Here is a 22,743-nt window from a genome sequence, read left to right as displayed (position 1 = left end):
AGTGGGAAATAGGTGATGAAACAAGTTAAATATATTTAATCTAAATACGATTTTAAAACTTTAGGATTAGAAATTTATATCTGAAAAATAATACTTGACGTATCACACTATATACCAGTGATGGCCTACGATACCCAGCGTCCCAAGCACTATCCGACAGGAGGTTAAAGAGAGAAACTTGCGTATGGTCGCTTCGGCATCCCGACAGCGCCGCTGCTTAAACCATCATCTCGGCCATGGAAGGGGCCGGTTTATGGCCAATATCAAACTTGTCTGCCCTCGGTCCGATGGCAACTTACGAGAAACATTATAACTTGCGCACTCATCTACATACACAGTACAGACACCAGTACTGTATGAGTGCATCTAAAACAAATAATCATATTATTTTTTAAAAAATAACATTTTTTGCAAAACTCACCTTGGGAATCATACCATTTTTTAAATTCACAATCCCATATTTTTTCTTTAATATCTCCAGCGTAAGTCCATCAATAATAATGTACAAATAACTTTTCCCAAATCATAAAATCAATCAAATAATATTTTAAGGGCATAATTATATAATTTGAAAGCACCAAACTTAAACCAATATTTTTCTTGAAATATCTAAAATCGAATCATGCCCAAAAATAATATTAAAATCCAAATACAATTAATTAAATGAAAACACCTTGCTCATGCATAATAAATTCAATTAAATCACAATAATAATAATCAAGAATTTCTTAATAAACCAAACTTTTATTTAGCATCAATAAGCATATATATATATATATATATATATATAAAAGAAATCACCAAAATTGAGAATACAATTTACCACAGTTATAAATAAATTCCACCACATGAGCATATTTTCTAAATATTAAATTAACACAAAATAAATATAATTAATCACCCCAAAATAGTTTTAAAGGTGGGTCACTCACCTTAAGCACATGTATTAATCGAGATCCTCTGCAAGATCAACTCCACTATCCACACGTGCACCTAAAATATCCACAATACACAAAACTAGTTATTTTAATATTTTAATCGGGTAACTCCCAAATGGGTCCCTGGGGAGCAAACACAAACGACAACCAAAATTTACGAGTGATATACTGAATCGAAGCTTGTGAAATGAGGATTACGAATCTGGTCTCACTTTTCGGAGATCGGACCCAACGTGGCCGAAATCTCATCGGAAAGATGTTAGATTTTGGATCCTCGAACCTCACAAACTACCGTGAGTTGGAAGAAACCGATCTCAGATCTGGGTTTAGGGGGTTGAAACTAGTAGGAAAGGCAGGCGGTGCAACTGGAAACTCATCGGAAAGTCGATTTCCCGACAAGCTACCGTGGTCACCGGAACCCATCACCGCCGGTGGCGCATCCGGTGGCCACTGGTCGTGATTTTTGAAGGAAATGTAGAGTGGAGGATGGGCGAATGTATGGGACCAGCGGTGTGGCAAACGAAGGCCGGATCGGAGAGAAATCTAGGTTTGAAGCAATCGGCGTAGCCCCCAGAAAAAGTCTCGATCCGAATGCGTCGGCAGTCCGGTGGCTGTGAGATTTGGTGGGCTGGCTGGAAATGGAATGGGCAAGGTGGAGGTCGGCTGCCTGTATGGGTGAAATGTGAAGTCCCACATCGGTTGGAAAGGGGAACGAAGCATGGCTTATAAGCATGTGGATACCTTTCCCTTGCGAGGCCTTCCCAGGAGAGAACGTAAAACCGTGTGGGCTGGATCTAAAGCGGACAATATCATGATTGGGCCTGAGATACCCGTGCCATTGGGACTGGTAGGTAGGGGTTGTAAGAGGATTCCCCCTAACCATTGCGAGGCCTTTTAAAACCTTAAGGGCTCGGTTGTAAAAGGATTTTCCATATCCAAAAAGAACAATATCGTATGCGGGTGGACTGGGCTGTCACATGAAAGGGGTGGAGGACGGCGAACGGAGGGTCGCCGTGGGTGGTGGCTTCTCTCTCTCTCTCTCTCTCTCTCTCCTCTCCTTTCTCTTTCTCTCTCTCTCTCTCTTTCTCTCTCTCTCTCCGGTCACACGACTCACACATGGGTTTGACCTAATAAAAGGCCATCTCGTGGGTGCCACTGTGCACTCATGAGAAAGGTTGAGGGCTTGACATGTGGTGCACATTTTTCACAATAACACCATTTAATTGGAAAAAAGTATAAAATAATACTGTACTAGAAAAATTTTGCGAGTCCATAACTTTTTAACCTGGTGTCCAAATTAGGCGTGCCACTAGTCTATAGACTCATATCGATGAGTACTTTACAACCATACAAAAGTCAAATCGAAATTCTACATAAATAAAAAGTCAAACTTGGTACCCTTGGACAGCTTGGACCACAACTTGCCTTGCGCATAACTTTCAAATGGTAGCTCCGATTTCGACACGCTACTAGTCTACGAACTCGGAACGATACGTACTTTGAAATGGTGTCTCGATCAATGCAAAATTCCATCCAGAACAAAAAGTCAAAATTTTGACCCTCTCGGTCAACGATCAACCTCAGTCAACGTGCAAAAATTCCGACGTAATTTGGGGCGGGGTTTTACATTTGAGATTTTGAAAATGTATAAATTTTATGATTTTTATATGCATCACACACGTACTGGTGTTCTGTATATGTGGATATGATTAGCGCGCAGGTGGATGTGCTTAGTGCATAGGTGGGTGTGAGTAACGCACAGATGATTTATGGGGTTGTCCTGTGGTTGCCATCGGATGAGGGTAGGCCGCCCTTCCATGGCCGCGACGCCTGTTTGTAGTGGCGCGGTGGGACGCCGCGCAATGGTATGCCGATTTCTCTCTTTAACCTCCTGTCTGGTGGTGCTTGGGACGCTGGGTACTGTTGGCACCACTGGTATATAGTGGGTGTATTAAATGGTTTTCACGACGTGATTTCAATCATAAAATATTTTAGAAATTTATTTAAATTAAAGTGTATTTAATAGTGCTTTGTAAATTAAATTGTTTTGGTATTTTAAATTAAACTCTATAAAATATTTTAAACGGATATTTTAGATTATTTTAAATATTTCTTTTAGAAATAAATTGATTTACTTTATTTATTTAAATATTCCTTGGATCATTTTAATATAAATTTTATTGTGATTTTGTATTATTTGTTATGATACTTTAGTTATAATTTAATATTTGTTATTAGCATTATTTTTATATTTTTACCTCTCACAATAAATTTTGGATTGTTAATTTATTGCCTTTTAATTAAATACGTTTTGGATTTTGGGGCTTAAAATATCGGATTTTGTGAAACGTTTTGAAAATGGAACATTTTAAACTGAGTGAATCGTAAGGGTTTTGAGAGAAAATATTATTTTCAAATTCTTAATAATTAATTACTTATTTATTATTGATTAATCAAATTTATTTTATTGTTATATTATTATTATTTATTTCCCTGATTAATAGATTAGGCCACTTACTGAGATGATTAGCATCTCACGTTTTTAAATTCTATTCCCTTAAGTCCAGGTTAGTTGACGTTGATCGTCCGGGGGCGAGTTCGACGTCTTGGTTCATTGCCGAAAATCCAAGAGGCTTCTCCTTTCCTTTCTATGTTGTATTATTTCTTTTTATCTTATATTGTATTAAATTTCATATTCAACTGTAGTTGATAACGTTCTGTATACTATTTGGACGATTATTTATTTAATTATGCACTGGTTCCCTGTTAATTATTGAAGTGCTAAAATTTATGATAATACTTTGTAGTAAGGTGGGAGGAATAGGATGGTGTATATAAAAGTGTATTTTTTATACAGGGAATTTTATGGTAAGCCCTACCCTTAAGGAAGATGTTGTCGGATTTTTCGTTGGATGATTCGGTGGTGTTTTCCTGGGATCAGGGCTTGTCTAGGATTCTGAGAAATTTTGGATGGATCTTGACAATGTGAGGATGCCTCTCTAGTTCTGAAATGGAAAGTAGGCCATAACTACCATCATTTTTTTTTTTTTTTTTGGGTAAGAACCATTACTATCTTCTTTGTTCTAAACTTTATGGATATATAAGTGACATTGCAATTAAAAATCCTCCTTTATATATATATATATATATATATATATATACATATATAATTTTGCTATATAAAAAGCATATGATCATGTCCATAGTGTAAGCACATATTTTTATGCAACATGTTGTGGTATTAGGCCTGCACGATAGAGGAGGATAAATAGTACGGCTATATATATATATATATATAGTATGGTGAGCTGAGGAGGTTATTTCTCTGCTATTAAAAAAAAAAAAAAAAAAAAAAAAAAAAAAAAAAAAAAAAAAAAAAAAGAGAAATATGTGTTTCACCGTATAAGCACATAATTTTATGCAACATGTTGTGGTATCTAATATTAGGCGTGCACTATAGAGGAGGATAAATAGTACGGCTATATATATATATATATATATATAGTATGGTGAGCTGAGGAGGTTATTTCTCTGCTATAAAAAATAAAAATAAATAAAATAAAAACTATGTGTTTCACCGATTGACAGAAGGAAGGGTATTATTTATATATATATAGATCCAACAAAAAACTAAAATAAATGATAAGTATTTGCAATTTCTAAAGACTAATTATATATATATATATATATATATATAAAGTATGGTGAGCTGAGGAAGTTATTTCTTTGCTATAAAAAATAACTAAATAAATAAAATAAAAATAAACACTATGTGTTTCACCGATTGACAAAAGGAAGGGTAGTAGATATATATATATATATATATATATAGATCCAACAAAAAACTAAAATAAATGATAAGTATTTGCAATTTCTAATAACCAATTGGTGTGTTAAGTAAAATGACCAAACTAGAAGAAATGTTTATGTAATTTACCCAGATAAGAAAATCCAATTTTGCATAATACTAAAAACTACTGGTCAATGCTTTGCAGCTTGATCCAATTTTGTAGCTTAAAAATGTTTTTATCTAGTGAAGTTAGAGTTCAGATTTTCAACCAGATTTTACTCCTGTGAGTGAAACTAGATGTGAAGAATAATGTATCTGAATAATATTATGCCTGGTGTTATCTCTCTATAAAATCTGCTTCATTTTATTGGCTACTGTTTTGATGATAATCAAATGAAGTGGGACTTGTATGGCATATATGGTCCTTGAAGGCTAAAATTCCCAACGTTGACCAGTAGTTTTGTTGAATTAAGCTGCGAAACAGACAGAAAGACAGGTTTAACAATTGTAGTTCTTTGCTCTGTCTGCAATTTACTCATAGAGATTACTTGTCATGTTTTCAGATTGCTACATCTCTAAAAGAATTTGATTGGAACGGGGGGCTGCTAAGAATGATCCCAAATCTTTTGGTGGAAAGTTATAAAAACTTTAATACTAAAAGAACTAATAACTTCATCACAATTCTGTATGGATTTTTTATTATCTGGAATGCTATTTTTGTTACTGCTTGTTGGGTTTTTGTTTGGTTTTGACCAATAAGACAATGTTGGATGTCAGATTAATGGAAGCAGTACTTGTTTAAAACTGATGAGGCTCTTAAACATCTTGCTTTTGTTGGCTTGGTGTTGCCTTCTACATGCATATATAGGGATAAAGACTGTCCTACTCCAAATTCAAACTTCTTGAAAATTTGGACAGACAGGGTTCATTTTTGGTTTCAGGATGAATTCTAACGGTCAGAGCTTAGTTTTTCTTTTCTTTTTTTTTCTTTTTTCTTTTTTTGACATACATTCAACTTATTTAAAAAAAAAAAAAAAAAAAAAAAAAAAAAAAACAAAGTTGCTTTTATGGATTGGAGGAACTGGTGTGTAGAACTTAGTAGAAAAAAGGAAAATGGGGTGAAAAATAAAAGAGAAAGAAGGGGGGGAAAAAAAATGAAAGAATGAATTAAAGAAGAAGATGGAAATTTTATATGAAAAATTAATTACAAGTTATCATGCTCTATAACATGTGCTCCTCTCCAATCCTCACCAGGCTTTACAACAAGAGGTACCAACATGGATGTAGGACCAGTGCATATGAAATATTCCTTACCATATTTTTCAGAGAAAGAACCAGGGCTTGATAAGTAGATATCCTCAAATCCCATCCTTATTACCCTGAAGAACAATTCTCGTCCCTGAAAACGATAACAATCATATTAGAGTTGCTAACTTAATTAAGAGACTAATAATGGTGTGCCATTTTTCTATCTGTCAGCATTTGATCCCATTTCTTTTTGCATTAGTACAGTTTTGTTTCGAAAAAGTTCAAATTCTACAACATCACTTCGTAAACAAAACTTGGCTTTGATTAAAAGAAAGTTGATAGCAATGTAACTGATCAAGAGTTTCATATTTTGAAGGTGGTTTGTCGTAAAATGCCTTCAATATCGCTTTAGGAGGGGCTGCATAAACTCTGCTGAGCTTGTTTTTCAGAATGGTGAAAGACACATCTTGAGAAGTCCACAAACCTGGTTTCTTTTCAGGCTTATAGGTGTGAGCAGTAAGAACAGCCTCGAAGACCTTGGATTGCTGCCCCATTTTGCTTTTTGAACTTGAAATGGCTAAGTATAGCATTTGTAAGAGTCACATTCTTCTTTCCTTTGTTCTTCACAATGTGTGCTGTTGCCATGCTTACTGGATGTAGTGTAACGACATAGATTAGATCAAGTACTCCACTTGTGCAGCTGGGCTCTACCTGCAGCAAAGAAGCAATGGCATGGGAAAAAAAGAAAGAAAGAAAAGAAGAACATTTTCTTCCCTGGTTTCATCATTTTAGAACTATTTACTCTGATTCTCACAAAGATATGATTTAGGCATTTTACCCACTCAAGAATCCCCCTTCCAAAACTCTGCTACTACTTAAATTCAACTAATCGAAAGTGGACAAATTGGACAATAGGTACCCAACATAACTTTGGTGGAATTGGACACAAAACATTAGCAATAGGAAAATGGCTATTACAGCAAGAATTTTGGAGTAAATAAACCAAATGAGGCCTAGACTTTCACTGAGAAAATTAGAAGCATCAAGAACCATATTTTGGAGTAAATAAACCAAATGAGGCCTAGACTTTTATTGAGAAAATTAGAAATGAGGCCTAGACTTTCATTGAGAAAATTAGAAGCATCAAGAACCATACCATCTGAACCTTTGCCAATGGAACAAGACAGTTGAATTAAGCAGTACCTGGAGAGCCTCAATGGCATCAGAATCAACATCTTTTACAGTCCACTCAGCAGGCATAAGTGACCCTTTTGATCCAGGCTCTGATGCATCATTGATGACCAAACTCCTTTGGTTCTAGTAGAGGCTGAACCATTTGCAGGAATTGTATAAAGAACCTCCTCATAGCCATCATCTTTCCAGTAGACTTTAGGCTTGTATGATGTAACAAGAGCATCAGGTACCTGTAGCTTTAAGGAACTACCATTCTTTAACAGTAAGCTCAACCATTGGAATGTTGTCGGATTGCCAAAACTTAATGCCCTTTCTGCTGAATTTCTCATTAAGGTTATCAGGAACGTAAACTGTGGTTGTTGCTGGGGAACGAGCCTTTAAGATGTTCGGTTTCGAAAGAGATAAGGAAACAACAGACGGCATTAGGGAGAGAGAAGAAAACTCTTCCCAGTTTCAGCAACACATACACCAGTGGTTTTGTCTATAAGGCTAATCAGCAAATAAAATATTTGTTTTAAAGTAAATATAGTAGTAAAAATCAGCAAATAATTATGAATAACCAAAACACAAAAATAAACTCCCTCCCAAGTCCTAGCAATCTATATTAGTGGGGCTGGTCTACTACCAAAAGTACTAACCCCTTGTGGAAGAAACTCTCCCACATCAAGAGTCTTCAAGAACAATTGGCGTTATTGCCACAGTTTTATTGCTTTTGGCTAAGCTATTTTGTCTTACAATATCTTCCAACAACCCAAAAAATAAATAAATAAAGGGAGACTCTCTTTCCCATTTTACTTTCTTTTTTTTTTTTTTTTTTTAATGCATCATTGACATCGGCCGCGTTTCAGTGTAGGAAATATATGTATGAAACTGAGTTGGAATACTTTGTGGGGAAATTTTCTTAGAGCCGTCGACAACCCTGGATTCATTAATTTATCAGGTAACCAATCAAATAGGAAAAACAGACTTAATTCGCTTATTTTTTTAAAATTTGAAAAGGGTAAAATATAAAAAAACACAATTAAATAGCATGGCATAAACCCATCATCCCATGGAACATTGTCCAGAGATGAAGTTATAGTTAATTTACAACCCAAAATCTAAAGGCAAACTAGCCAACTCATAAATTTAACGGCTGTTGGCCTTCTTAAACACAAGTCAACCCTCTGTCACACATTCGCTAAGGAAATGTCATGAATTAATCATTGCTCGAGAATTATGGAACTGTGCAAACGGCACAAGGCTTGGTTTGGAATCCCATTGGATCCATATATATTTGAAATATAGGAATATATAGGATTGGATAAGAGTAGTATTTTTTTTTTTTTTTTTTGGGAAAAAAATTAGAGAATAATTTGGAAAAAGCTTTAAAGACGTTTTTGCATTTATTGAAAAAGTTTGGAAACGGATATATAACAAAGATATGAATAATATTTATCACTTCCAATAACAATACTTTTTTCCATATATATCAACCAGGATTCTATCAAATTGAGATTAATTGATTTTGTCATCATGTCTTCTTTTGTAAGTTGTTGGATTCCTCTAAATGCTTAAATTTAAAATTTTATTTATAGTTCACCCAACTATATAAAATTCACTTTCCCAACTATGATTTTAGTAAATCATCCAATCTTATATTATATCATTGTTTATTTTTAAATCACAATTATTGAAATGATCCAACGGCTTACAATGGAAGACTTGTACAACCATGTTGTGTCAGGAGCCAACTCGAGTGTGTCAACGTAGTTATCTTCATCAAGCCACTCACTTGATGTCTAACTTTGTAGGCACAGTTCCTTTTTCCCAAGATCAACGAAAAAGGGAGAAGTCAGCTGATTCTTTTGAAGAATCGAAAGCGAAGCGCTATTCTGTGGTGGGGGATGGGAAGAGAAACGGCTTGGGAGAAAGAAATTGGATGATAAAATCATCTGATCGATCTGATGTGAGCCTGACTATTTGATATACATAGTCAGTTTTTTTTTCAGGATATCTAATGGATTTTCTGGGATTTATTTCTGAGATTTTATAATGAATTTTGAAAGGTCTATAAATGCATTGAACAACAAGCCTAAGCTTTGCACAATTAATTTTCATTTTAAATTCATATAAAGATAAAAAGCTAACAAGGTAGTTTAATATTGGTGTTATTAGTTTTTTATTTGATACATGGTGCTTATATGAGATTTTTTAAACTTGAAAAATAACTAGGTCCTCAAGAATTTGTTCGGGACTTTGCTCACATTATTTCATTGCTTTGATCTTTTATTCATAGTAAGGTAAGTTCCCTGTACTTTTTTGTTACTCACATATAAAACTCTGTGATTATAAGCGAGGTCGCCCAATTTATGATAGGGGATAGCTATCTCTTAATTTTAAAATTTTGGTTAAATACATGCAATTGTCATAATCAAACGGTAATAGATGGTTGTTATGGTGGACAAACCGTGCCAATAATAACATTACTATAGAATAAAATAAAACATGCAAAAAGCTAGAGATGAAGGATTATTTGGTTAATAATTATAAATTTTTTCACTTTACCAATTAATTTCATAGTCTCCTAATTCATTATATGTCCTTGGTATATAATTAGATGGTGCAAATGCAACATTAAGCAATGACAACCGAGACACAACAGCAAAATATAAGGAAGACAAAGCAAACAACACAATTCTTCTCCTTTATTTAGTAGTATATACAGTCGTTAACGGTTATTTACCATAGCTATAGGCTAGGTATTATATAAATACCATTAACGATCTGCATGTTCATGTGAGAAGAAAGAAAACATACATATATTAGTGTGTGTGTATGTATATATATATATATAGATATAGTTTTTTTTTAATATAAGCATTACACACCAATCACCCTGAAAATTTGTCCAATCAATACAAGAACATTGCCAAGCAGTCCAGGGACAATGGTAAGAACGCCAAGAGGGATTCTAAGTACTCCACGGGGAGGGAAAATAGTGCAGTTGACGAGCGGGAGGCCGACAAAGAGGGCACAGTCTGTTGTGTTAAAGAGAAGGCCCTGAACCACGTTGAGAGTGACGTTGTAAAAACCGGCGGTGTTGGTGACGGCTTGTGCGAGAGTGGTCCTGCCTCCATCGCAGGACAAGTTGACAAGAGCACCAACCACAGGTGGGCTGGGGACAAAGGGAATAGGAGTCCCGGTGACCGTGCAAGAAAGGACGCCAAGAGCCTGAACTTGAGCTACGTTAGTGGAATTTTGAAGCACGGGAGGCAAGGTAGAAAAGGGAGGCAAGATCTGAGCTGATGAGGATGTGGCTGTGGCAAGAACCAAGATGGCAAGGAAGAGCAAGTATGCTGAAGGATTTTTTGCCATTGTTTGCAATCTAGCTACTTTGTGATATCAGGGTTTATTTCTTTCTTTCTTTCCTTCTTTTTTTTTTTTTTTTTTTTGTTGTTGCTCTTGCAGATCTTTGGAAGAACCACTTATGGATTCATATACTTCTAACAAATATATATATATATATATATATATATTGTTTAAAGGATGACTTCAGCTCTATGGATATCAAGTTGGCCAAATAAGAGATTTATTGCTATGTTCCTAACCTTGTTTGGAATAAATTGACCTGCAAGTGCAAAGGATGGTTGTTTACTCAAGTAAATTATTCAATTTTAAATTATTCTATTTATATGATACTTAATAAAACATAACTTTTTTATATAAAGAAAGTCGTTATATTATCAGAACCATCATAATAAAAAAATCATCATAACATTTATTATTAGTTTTTAAATTGCTATAAAAATTAAAATCTAAAAATGTATATATTTGTGTATTATACGAGTCTAGTAAAATATTAAAACCATGAAAATATAAAATGCATCATATTAGAACTCATATAAATTTTGAACATATTTTTAAATCTCAACTCTTACAGTAATCTAAAAACCTATAAAAAATATCTAAATGATTTTTCACTAAAACAGTCTTAACTTATGAATTCATGTATATATATATAACTTTGTTATAACATACTTGCATATTTATTTTATGGTAGGCATCTCACAACTGACCACATTTAGTGAGATGTATGGTTTTTATAAATTTATTTATTTATTTTTTTCATCTCATCAAATATGGTGGGATGTAAAATATTCATTATAATGTAAGTGTATAAGCTTACCATAGCACAACTATTTATAAAAGACCAAGCTCATATTATGTGTCAATAAAATTTTGTTTTTTAGCCACCAAATTACTTTAAGAGCTGATACTTAAAAATATATATACAATTCATTTTTTTAATAAGATTTTAAAATTTTACTAAATTCATTTTAGACCACTAATTCATTTTCAAATCTCAATTCTTAAAATAATTTAAAAACTAATAAAAGATTTTAATATTAAAATCATCATGTGGATATGATGTGAGATCCACTCTATATATGCTGACTTTGCTTAATTATAGCCATGCCAAACTCTATAGCTGGCAGTTCATTTAACCGTTACCAAGTTTTTGTTCACCAATTTGCATGCTATGTACATAGAGATATGCCCATTTTGCATTTTAATGAAACAGGCATAGTCAAAGGCCTTAGCCGCCTTAACCTTCCGGCGGCTATGTGAGGATGCCTCTCTAGCTCCCAAATGGAAATTAGGCCATAACTACCATCATTTTTTTGTTTTGGTAAGAATATTACTATCTTCTTTGTTATAAATTTTATGGATAATTGACATTGCAATTAAAATTCCTTCTTTATATATATATATATATATATATATATATATATATATATATATATATATAATTTTGCTATAAAAAGCACATAATCCTTTCCACAGTGTGAGCACACAATGTTATGCAACATGTTGCCATATCTAATATTAGGCGTGCACAATAGAGGAGGATAAATTGTACAGCTATATATATATATATATATATATATATATAAAGTATGGTGAGCTGAGGAGGTTATTTCTCTGCTATTAAAAAATAATAATAATAACTCTGTGTTCCACCGATTGACAAGGAAGGGTATTATAACTATATATATATATATCTATAGATAGATAGACAGATGCAACAAAAAACTAAAATAAATGATCAGTATTTGCAATTTCTAAAAGACCAAGTGGTGAGTTAAGTAAACTGACCAAACTAGAATAAATGTTTATTGAATTTACCCAAATAAGAAAATCCAAATTTGCGTAATGCTACAAACTAGTGGTCAATGTTTTTCAGCTTGATCCAATTTTGTAGCTTAACAATGTTTTTATCTAGTGAAATTATAGTTTAGATTTTCAACCAGATTTTACTCCTGTGAGTGAAACTAGATGTGAAGAATAATGTATCTGAATAATATTAAGCCTGGTGTTATCTCTCTATAAAGTCTGCTTTACTTTATTGGCTACTGTTTTGATGATAATCAAATGAAGTGGTACTTGTATGGCATATATGGTCCTTGAAGGCTATAATTCCCAACGTTGACCAGAAGTTTTGTTGAATTAAGCTGCAAAACAGACAGAAAGACAGGTTTAACAATTGAAGTTTTTTGCTCTGTCTGCAATTTAATCATAGAGATTATTTTTCATGCTTTCAGATTGCTATATCTCTAAAAAAATTTGATTGGAAGTGGGGGGGGGTGGGCCTGCTAAGAATGATCCCAAATCATCTGGTGGAAAGTTATAAAACTTTAATATTAAAAGAACTAATAACTTCATCACAATTCTGTATGGATTTTTTATTATCTGGAATGTTATTTTTGTCACTGCTTGTTGGGTTTTTATTTGGTTTGAACCAATAAGACAACTTTTGATGTTAGATTAATGGAAGCAGTACTTGTTCAAAACTGATGAGGCTCTTAAACATCTTGCTTTTGTTTGCTTGGTGTTGCCTCGGATATGCATATTTAGGGATATAGACTGTCCAAGTCCAAATTCAAACTTCTTGAAAATTTGGACGTACAGGGTTCATTTTTGGTTTCAGGATGAATTCTAACATTCAGAGCTTAGTTCTTTTTTCTATTTTTTTATTTTGGAATCACTATCTTCATTAGAAAAGGAAAAAAGAAAAACTTGGACATAAATTAAGTTTCATTTATAGATTGAAGGAACTGGTGTGTAGAACATAGTAAAAAAAAGGAAAATGGGCTGAAAAATAAAAGAGAAAGAAAGGAAAAAAAAAAAAAAAATTTGAAAGAATGAATTAAAGAAGATGGAAATTTTATATGAAAGATTAATTACAAGTTATCATGCTCTATAACTTGTGCTCCTCTCCAATCCTCACCAGGCTTCACAACAAGAGGTACCAACATGGAAGCAGGACCAGTGCATATGAAATATTCCTTCCCATATTTTTCTGAGAAAGAACCAGGGCTTGATAAGTAGATATCCTCAAATCCCATCCTTATTACCCTGAAGAACAATTCTCGTCCCTGAAAATGGTAACAATCACGTTAGAGTTGCTAACTTAATTAAGAGACTAATAATGGTGTGCCATTTTTCTATCTGTCAGCATTTGATCCCATTTCTTTTTGCACAAGTAAAGTTTCATTTTGAAAAAGTTCAAATTCTACCACATCGCCTTGTAAACAAAACTTGGCTTCGATTAGAAGAAAGTTAATAGCAATGTACCTGATCAAGAGTTTCATATTTTGAAGGTGGTGTGTTGTAAAATGCCTTCAATCTCTCTTTAGGAGGGGCAGCATAAACTCTGCTGAGCTTGTTGTTCAGAATGGTAAAAGGCATATCTTGAGAAGTCCACAAACCCGGTTTCTTTTCAGGCTCATAACCAAAAGCAAACAATCCAGGATCTTCAGTTTTCATTGCTTCAGCAGGTGATAATATTTCAAAACGCGACGATAAAGGAGGGTGTGAGCAGTAAGAACAGCCTCGGAGACCTTGGATTGCTGCCCCATTTCGCCTTTTGAACCTGAAATGGCTAAGTATAGCATTTGTAAGAGTCACATTCTTCCTCCCTTTGTTCTTCACAATGAGTGCTGTAGCCATGCTTACTGGATATAGTGTAACGACATAGATTAGATCAAGTACTCCACCGCTGCAGCTCAGTTCAACCTGCAACAAAGAAGCAATTGCATGGGAAAAAAAGAAAGAAAGAAAAGAAGAACATTTTCTTCCCTGGTTTCATCATTTTAGAACTATTTACTCTTATTCTCATGAAGATATGATTTAGGCATTTTTCCCACTTAAGAATCCCCTTTCCAAAACTCTGCTACTACTTATATTCAACTAGACAACCACTGAAAGGTGAACAAATTGGAAAATAGGTAACCAACATAACTTGGGTGGAATTGGACACAAGACACTAGCAATAGGAAAATAGCTATTACAGCAAGGATTTTGAAGTAAATAAACCAAATCAGGCCTAGACTTTCATTGAGAAAATTAGAAGAATCAAGAACGATATCATCTGAACCTTTTGGCAATGGAAAAAGACAGTTGAATTATGCAATACCTGAAGAGCATCAATGGCATCAGAATCAACATCTTTTACAGTCCACTCAGCAGGCAGAAGTGACCCTTTTGAACCAGGCTCTGATACATCATTGATGACCAAACCGATCCCTCCTTTGGTTCTAGTAGAGGCTGAACCATTTGCAGGAATTGTATAAAGAACCTCCTCAAAGCCATCATCTTTCCAGTACACTTTAGGCTTGTATGAAGTAACAAGAGCATCAGGTACTTGTAGCTTTAAAGAACTACCATTCCTTACGGTTAGCTCAACCATTGGAATGTTGTCGGATTGTGAAAACTTAATGCCTTTTCTGCTGAATTTCTCATTAAGGTTATCAGGAACTGAAACTGTGGTTGTTGCAGGGGAGCAAGCCTTTACCATGTTCGGTTTGGAAAGAGATAAGGAAAGAACAGAAGCCATTAGGAAGAGAGAAGAAAGCTCTTCTCAGTTTCAGCAACACATACACCAGTGGCTTTGTCTATAAGGCTAATCCATACTTTGTCCAACCTGTTTTGTTTGTATTTGTTTCTTGGCTTCATGCTATCACCTTTTGTACCAAAAGCTTTCTAATAAAGTATTTGCCTATTTTGCCCTCTCAAGCTGGACCAGTAAAAACCTCCTCAAGACCGACGAGCGTTCAACCTCATCCTTATATGAGCCGAGGCATCCCAAACGATCAGTCATTTGACCATGTTTTAAGTTATCCAAATAGTGGTATTTTTTCGCCGAACAAATAAACTTCAGGTTGCCATAAAATCAACTATCACCCAACGATTGGCTTTTGCCTTATTTCTGTTTATTAAACGTTCATTGCACCCCATCACCTATACAATGGTTGGTTGAAGTTGAAACGTAGAAGTTTTCAAATTAAGCATCCATTAACATTACCGAGGGCTAAGTTTTCACTCTATTACACGGATATTATGTCAAATAATAAAGCATTTTGAGACTACTGTAGAATCCAGTTCTTTATCTTCTCTATGAAACATGGCCTAACACGGCAGACCAATCAAAGTCCAGCTCCACGCTTTACCGTAGAATCATAAGCAATTGATTAAGAACAGTTAAAACTTTTGATTATCAAGAGCTTTTTGAGCACCCAACAAAATCGTAAAATCATGTTAATGGGGTAAGTCATAGAGGAAAGACAACAAACATATTTTCACCAAATATTTCACTGGGGCAATCTAACTAAATATCGCTCAAGCACCACCAAATATTTCACTGGGACAATCTAGCTAAATATCGCTCAAGCACCCACTCATGTTTTCAGCTACAACCGGACCACAAAGTGCATAACAGGTTTATCATCCTCGCATAAAGCACGGTTACAAGTGGCATATACATTTCTTTCATCACAAACAAAATTTTTCCGAATGACATATTTTGGCATCTGAAGAAAACAGAAGATGCCTAAACCAAGTTCAAGAACCTGCCCTAGGGCAATACAAGCAAGATTCAAATGTTCATTTGTCATGCAAAAAGTTTAATCTTCATCCATCCCTGCAGGCTGATCTCTCCTTGGACCACCCGCTGGCTTTGCCATTATAATCTGCAAGGTAGTCAATGATTAGTCAAAAAACTTTTTAACGATAAAAACATAGTATCATTATATCAGGCATAATGTGCTTAATTAGATAGTGTTACTTCTAATTGACATTGACCACCAATTTGGTGGCAAAGACTTTTTTTGGAAAAATAAATAAATAAAACAGATACAATACAAGTCAGTATCTTGATAAGTGACCAAAAACTGTTTGCACTTTGTTTCAAGGTGGGAATTTGTATGTGATGATATTTTCAAAATTCCATTTTGTAGGCTTATTAATCATCAAATTCGTAAATATGCATGTCATTGCATGTAGAGAACCTTGAACTGCAACTGCTTCACAACAGTTCTTGGCAGATTCAAACATCTTTGAAGTTAACAATCAAAGAGGGGGGGGGGGGGGGGGGGGGGACCTGAACAATTTTGTGAGTCTTGAAACTCACTAACCAGTTATATTCAACGGTGAGGGGTCTGGAACAATACTAAGCTTCACACATCTTAAAGCAATTTCATGATTACCTCTTCCTTTATTTTACTTCAGCTAGCTTTGTTTTTCATCATCTTCTAAATCATGTTGCAATCTTTAGATAAGAATTTAACTAACAAGTTGTCATATAAACGTTTATGAGAGATTGTTTAGGGACAGCATGTTTGATGACATCAATAATCCCACAAGAAGGTTATACATTCAATACCTTAAAATTTATTAAACCCTGGGAGACTAGTAGGGCTCCAAGCATCATGATTGATTAAGAAGAAAAACAAAAAATTATTTACTCACATCAAGCATTTATTATTCTGGATACAATAAATCATGGAACTGTTGTGCATTGTCTACACATTGTAAGGGAGACCTAGTCTGGACTACGAATTTATTTACACTCCATTTAGATGCTCATTTTTTCTTCTTTAAGAGCTTAGAAGAAAGATCCAACTCATCACCATTCACCAATTACTCATAATCTAAATTTAACCAGGTTCAACCAGGGACTGAAAGGTGAAAGATCAAATATTAGAGAAGTGTACGGCAAGTACAGAATCCATGATCAATTATTACTAGTTAATTACCTGGTCCACACGTAGCACAGTGCAGGCAGCATCTGCAGCATACTTGAGAGCAAAGAATCTGGAATTAATAGTCCAAGAAAAATGAATCACGCCAACATCGCACACAATAATTATAATTTCTCTCAAAATAAAAACATTCTTGTGTTATTATTAAAAATAACCCAAAAAAATTATAAACTCTGACCTGCATAAAAGACTGCAACACTTTATCTACAAGACCACAATATCTATAGTGCTTTTTAAGTATGACTACTTAGTTAATCTAATAGATCTAGGCAATCTAATAGATCTAGGCATCTATATTTCCTTCCATATAAATGCCAATAGCTAAGCAACACTCCATAATGTATTCCTATCTGTAAATTTTTATAGAAAATTTCAAAAAGGTTGACACAATCACTTAGATATACTCAGAGTCAATTGGATATCATGAAGGAACCAACTATACAGGAAAATACTAAAGCACTTGACTTGATAGGAGCAGGGAACCCTTAGCTGACATATCCTTGCAAACACTTCTTCCAAACATGCATAGAAGCATAGCTAAAACAGTAAAAGCATTCTACCTAAACTTTCAAAAAGAAAATATGGGAACTAGCTTACTTGGTAATATGAAGGTCCCAAACATTCATAGTTGAGATATCCTTGCAAACACCTTCTTCCAAGTCAATGCCAACTTTAGCATTTCCAGATGCATGCTCAGCATATAAAGAAGAAATGATCTCCATTGCATTAAGCCCAGCATTCTCAGCTAGAGTTTTAGGAACCATCTCAAAACTTTCTGCAAATTTTGCTATAGCGTACTGATCCAACCTGCAAAGCCATTGCTGTAAACATTAGTTAAATTTTCCACTATAAGAAGACAAAAGTATAGAATGTTCAAATTCCAATCATCTGTCTAATATCAACATTCTATATATTTCTTAAGGCAGCCAAACTAGCCATGCGCAAAAGCTTTTCACAGTTCAAATAGGAAGAAATGAAAATACCTTGTAAAATAGTTCACAACATAAAATGTTAATTTATCTCAGAAACTTTTGACAGTCCCCTAAATTATAATCGTAAGAAATCAATTTGATTTCCTAGAAAGCAACAAAAGTAACACAATTCATTTTTATTTTCACGGACAAGTTTCAATGTTATATTTTCTAAAATTGGTGAGGCACCACAACCATCTATCTTCCTCCAACAGAAAGATTGGAGCAATATCTCTATTGCATAGAACATCACACAATAAAAAATCACCAAAATTGATGATAGTCTAGCCACATTGGCTTTTACAATGGTTTTAAATTATTAAGCCAAAAGGAAAAAAAAAAAAAAAACCGATACCCTGTTTCTTTAAAAGAGAATTCCTTCACTCTCTTAGCTAACTCAATTTCTGTAGCTGCAGCTCCAGGAACTATACGGCTGTCCCTGCACATAGCCTGACGAATGAAATGTATTGAGCACAGATATTCAAGTCAAAAAAACCCAAGCCAAATAAGCCTAATTTAGAAACTATTATCAGAAACTATATCCTAAAAAATGATTACAAATGCAGATAAAAACCATCCTCAAACAAACAGGCAAAATGAAAACATTGTACAAAATTACCTTGTAAGTATTGACACCATCATCAACTGCTCTTTCAAGGTCATCTAGTATGCTATCAGTGCTTCCTCGTAAAACCACAGTTGATATAGAGTTTCCACCTTCTTCGTTCTTCACTATAGTGACCTAAATAACATTATACAACTTGTTAAAATATGGGGAAAAGGAGCAAAACAATTTGATATGAAGAATACAAACTTTTAAACAAATAAGGCTACAATATTTTACTTACCCTAACACCACCAATCTCTTCAACCGAAACCGAATCGACATATCCCAGATCATCCGGATTTGGCCGGCTAAGCTTCAACTGATATAAGAATAAAAAGAATATTAAAAAGAATATTAAAAAGTTTCAACACATTATTACTGGTAGTAGCCTTACCATAGCAACTGCACCGGTTGTACGGCAAAATCGTCTTAGTTCAAACTTTGAACTAATCTTGAGAACCAAGAGCCTGCAAGCAAGAATTCAAATTAAATTACTACAAAAGCTTCAAGTGCCTCTAAACAGAATCTTAATCATTTGGCATACTACAATGAAAAACTATGCCCCACTATCAACTCTCATAATTGTGCAACATGCATAAAAGTATAATCCATACTTGCATGAAAAGAACAATTTAATAAAGGAGAAAATAGAAGTTGTACTTGTAACGTTCACAGAAATGCAGTGCCATCTCTCCAACTGCTGCTCCACTGACAATTACCTTTGCCCCTGAATCTGCGACTGCTTTGATGAGCTCCTCAACTTTAGCTTCTTCAGTTTTAGCATAATTCTCTAGCTACAGCATTCCAAGAAAAACTATTAGAAGCCATTTTAAATACACACCAAACATTAAAAAACCTAGGTAGTTTATTAAACCTGAAGTATAGACAAAAACAAACTGTTCAAGTTGGTTTCAGTTGGGTTTCTGCTCAAGCTAATTTAGTTAAAAATCAATCCAAGCTAAAGCCTAGATAGAGGCGAATTTAATAATTGAGCCCAAGCTCATGGTTACCAGCCAATGTTTATGATAAAGATTATACTTCCATTAAGCATACAAAAGTACAACCTATAGTTTTATAGAGAAAAAATGTAGGGATTCTAAACTCAAGTTGGATTGTTCAAGCTGGAATCTACTTCGAGCTTGGACAACTTTCCTCAAGTGAAATTATGAAACTCAAGCTGGTTGTTCAAGCTTCAGTCAAACCTAGGGCTCCGGCAGATGCATACTGAAATACACATAAGATATATATCCAACTCCCTTATGTGTAAACAAAAAATAAACTAGTTAGACATTAACCAAGGGACCCCAAAAACCAAAAAAAAAAAAAAAGAATGCAAGAGTAGATAGTACTCAACATGCTGACCCCTTCTCTTTACCAACATATGAACATGAATAAGTATCCATGCATGCATGCACACACAAACACACCATATTATAATAGGTTAACAACACTATTAATTGACTAATCTCCTAATAAATAGACAATCTAAAGACAGAATCCTTTCAAATCAACATAACCATGACACAAGAAAGTCCTCCTCAATAAGTTACCTGCTCAGCATTATGAATTAAGACGGTTCCTTTTGTTTCAGTTGCAGAGGTGTCAACACCACCAGCAAACACAGCAACCTGAAAAAGTTTTCACAAATTATAAAAGTTCGGGAAGCTGCACTAAAGCACATTCCAGTTTACATTAGTACCACATAACAAAAGGTTGAATAGATAATCTGCTAAAAAAATACTTGAATGAAGCACAAAACTCATTGAAACTATGTATTGCATGCCTTTATACAGGAAAACAAAACAAAACCCAAAAAAAAAAGGAAAACGAACACAAAAGAAGAACATTAATACAAAGCAATCGCCAACACATTCAAAGGTTTGCCCATGTTTGTAGAATTAAGAGCATAGCTCCACAAACTTATCTAAATTGAATAATGTTACATATATTAAACACAATTCTAAAAAATGTACCTACAATCCACGTAGGATAAGCAGCCTAGAAAGTAACCAGAAATTTTATCCCTTAATAAAAAATAACAAAACTAAAACAAAATAACTTCAACTACCTAGAAAAATACTTGAAAGACCAAATCAGAATAGTTCATGAACAAGCACATATGCTTAAGCTCAACACAAACAGAAATAACGAGTACTAACCTTGGCCTTCTCCATCCGCTTTATACTCCCAACAGCATCACTTTTCAACACCATGCCACGAACTATTGTACAATTATGCAAACCCCCTCCCAAAAGCTTTGCAACACGCACATTGTCCACGTTAAAGTTTGCTGGGTTCTTGGGGCATACTTGGATACATGCCTGTGTTGGCCAATGACAAACATATATAAACAACATTCTGACCAAAAAGGATGAAGATTAGTAAGCAGAATAAGTAAGCTGTAATTACATCAGCAACAAGAGAGGATAAAATATCTTCTTGTCCAAATTGCTTGCTGGCAACAGCAGCTTTCATTCGAGACACCACTTGTTCCTTATTGCGCACATCCATATTCTCGGACCCTTTCTCCACCAGTTCATCTAAGATTTCAACTGTCTGAAACGTTTTCAAGAAAAGACCAAAGACATCAAGAACCATTCTACATCTAGAAAACCGTTCGACATCAAAATCCCAGTAACCAAACTGTCTAAGAAACTAAGTAACCTTATTGATGGCTTTAGTATATAACTAAACAGTCTAAGAAACTAAGTAACCTTATTGATGGCTTTAGTATATCCACTAATGATCTCACTTGGATGCAACCCCATTCTGATAAGTTCCTCTGCATTTTGAAGAAGCTCCCCAGCGAAAGAAATTGTCAAATTAGCACCATCCCCAATTTCTTCCTGTTGAGCTTTTCCCGCTAAAACCAAAATCTTGGCAGCAGGATGCTGAACTTCGAGTTCATTCACAATGGTAGCAGCATCATTCGTGACAAAGAGCTTGTCCAGATGATTGATGACCATCTTATTCATACCTAAGAAAGTTCAAAATTATCCAGAAAACAATTATTCTACAAGAACAAACAAACCCAAATGCTAAAAAACAAAAACCAAGGAAGAAAAAAAAAAAATCATTTTCAACATCTGGATCTTTCAGAGCAAAGATTTGAGAGTATAGCAAAATGGGGGGAAATGTGAAAATACCATTAGGACCGAGAGAAGTGCGGGTGATGACGGAGAGCTGCTTGCAAGCATCGATGTTCTTGACGACGGCTTCGTCGAGACCAGAGAGGTGCTTGTGACCCTCCTTCAGCATTGCTTGTATTCCGTACGGCTGCATTTGGTACCCCATCTTCCTCTACTTTTTCTTCAACACCCAAAAAGCACAGAGAGATAGAGAGAGAAAGCTAGAGAGAGAAATACCAAAACCTCTGGAAATGGTTTTGCTCTGGAACTTCAAAAAGAGAGTGTGTATATGTGTGAGAAAGAGAGAGACCGGAAAGCCCTAGAACTAGTGCTTCCTTGTTCGGCGTGGGTTTTAAAATGGAGGCTAAACTCACCAGACAGTGAGTTTAGGATAAATGACTGACAACTGGCTTGAGACTTGGGCGGGTTTTCCCCGCCAACCCAGCCCGTCAAATTTGTTTAATTGGGCTGGATTTCTTTTGGGAGAATAGGGTTGGATTTTAACCCCACTAAAAAAATTTTACTTTATTTTATTGTGCATTTACAAATGTATAATTATATTTAAGATTAGATTGGATATTTTTTAAACGTCATGACCATTTTTATTTAGGATTTTCTATGGAACAATTTCTTTTGTTTAGCTAATTATCTATTATTAGTAAAACAAAAAATACAAAAAAAACATTTTATTTTATCGTTTGACATAATTGTTGGGCTTTCATTTCCAAAAGGCCCTTTTAAACAAATACTTCCAAGAATTTAATCAAATTGGTCTGCTTCATGAA

The 22,743-nt window shown here is 34.6% G+C and overlaps 3 protein-coding genes and 1 pseudogene across 3 annotated transcripts; all 4 read right to left on the bottom strand.

Moving 5' to 3' along the window:
* Nucleotides 1–5,932: 5,932 nt before the first annotated feature.
* On the bottom strand, nt 5,933–7,593 carry LOC107425675 (photosynthetic NDH subunit of subcomplex B 2, chloroplastic-like; annotated as a pseudogene).
* Nucleotides 7,594–9,821: 2,228 nt separating this feature from the next.
* On the bottom strand, nt 9,822–10,623 carry LOC125419631 (uncharacterized). The gene has a single exon (XM_048465962.2). The coding sequence runs from the start codon at nt 10,525–10,527 to the stop codon at nt 10,033–10,035; it is 495 nt and encodes a 164-aa protein (XP_048321919.1). The 5' UTR covers nt 10,528–10,623; the 3' UTR covers nt 9,822–10,032.
* A 2,607-nt stretch (nt 10,624–13,230) lies between these two features.
* LOC107407134 (photosynthetic NDH subunit of subcomplex B 2, chloroplastic) lies at nt 13,231–15,158 on the bottom strand. Its single transcript, XM_016014366.4, has 3 exons — nt 14,630–15,158; nt 13,789–14,229; nt 13,231–13,589 (listed from the first exon to the last, which is right to left on the bottom strand). The coding sequence occupies exons 1-3, from the start codon at nt 15,047–15,049 to the stop codon at nt 13,395–13,397; spliced, it is 1,056 nt and encodes a 351-aa protein (XP_015869852.2). The 5' UTR covers nt 15,050–15,158; the 3' UTR covers nt 13,231–13,394.
* Nucleotides 15,159–15,717: 559 nt separating this feature from the next.
* Nucleotides 15,718–22,289, bottom strand: LOC107407534 (T-complex protein 1 subunit theta). Its single transcript, XM_016014825.4, has 13 exons — nt 21,977–22,289; nt 21,545–21,807; nt 21,240–21,386; nt 20,990–21,151; nt 20,381–20,458; nt 19,491–19,624; nt 19,225–19,297; nt 19,072–19,149; nt 18,843–18,965; nt 18,579–18,673; nt 17,850–18,059; nt 17,247–17,304; nt 15,718–16,181 (listed from the first exon to the last, which is right to left on the bottom strand). Exons 1-13 carry the CDS (start codon nt 22,122–22,124, stop codon nt 16,116–16,118), a joined length of 1,635 nt encoding a protein of 544 aa, XP_015870311.1. The 5' UTR covers nt 22,125–22,289; the 3' UTR covers nt 15,718–16,115.
* Between the last annotated feature and the right edge of the window lie 454 nt (nt 22,290–22,743).

This window comes from Ziziphus jujuba, chromosome 11 (genome assembly GCF_031755915.1).
Source record: "Ziziphus jujuba cultivar Dongzao chromosome 11, ASM3175591v1".
NCBI lineage: Eukaryota > Viridiplantae > Streptophyta > Magnoliopsida > Rosales > Rhamnaceae > Ziziphus > Ziziphus jujuba.
Note: the sequence above shows the minus strand (reverse complement) of the source record. Positions and strands in the feature narration are given on the sequence as shown.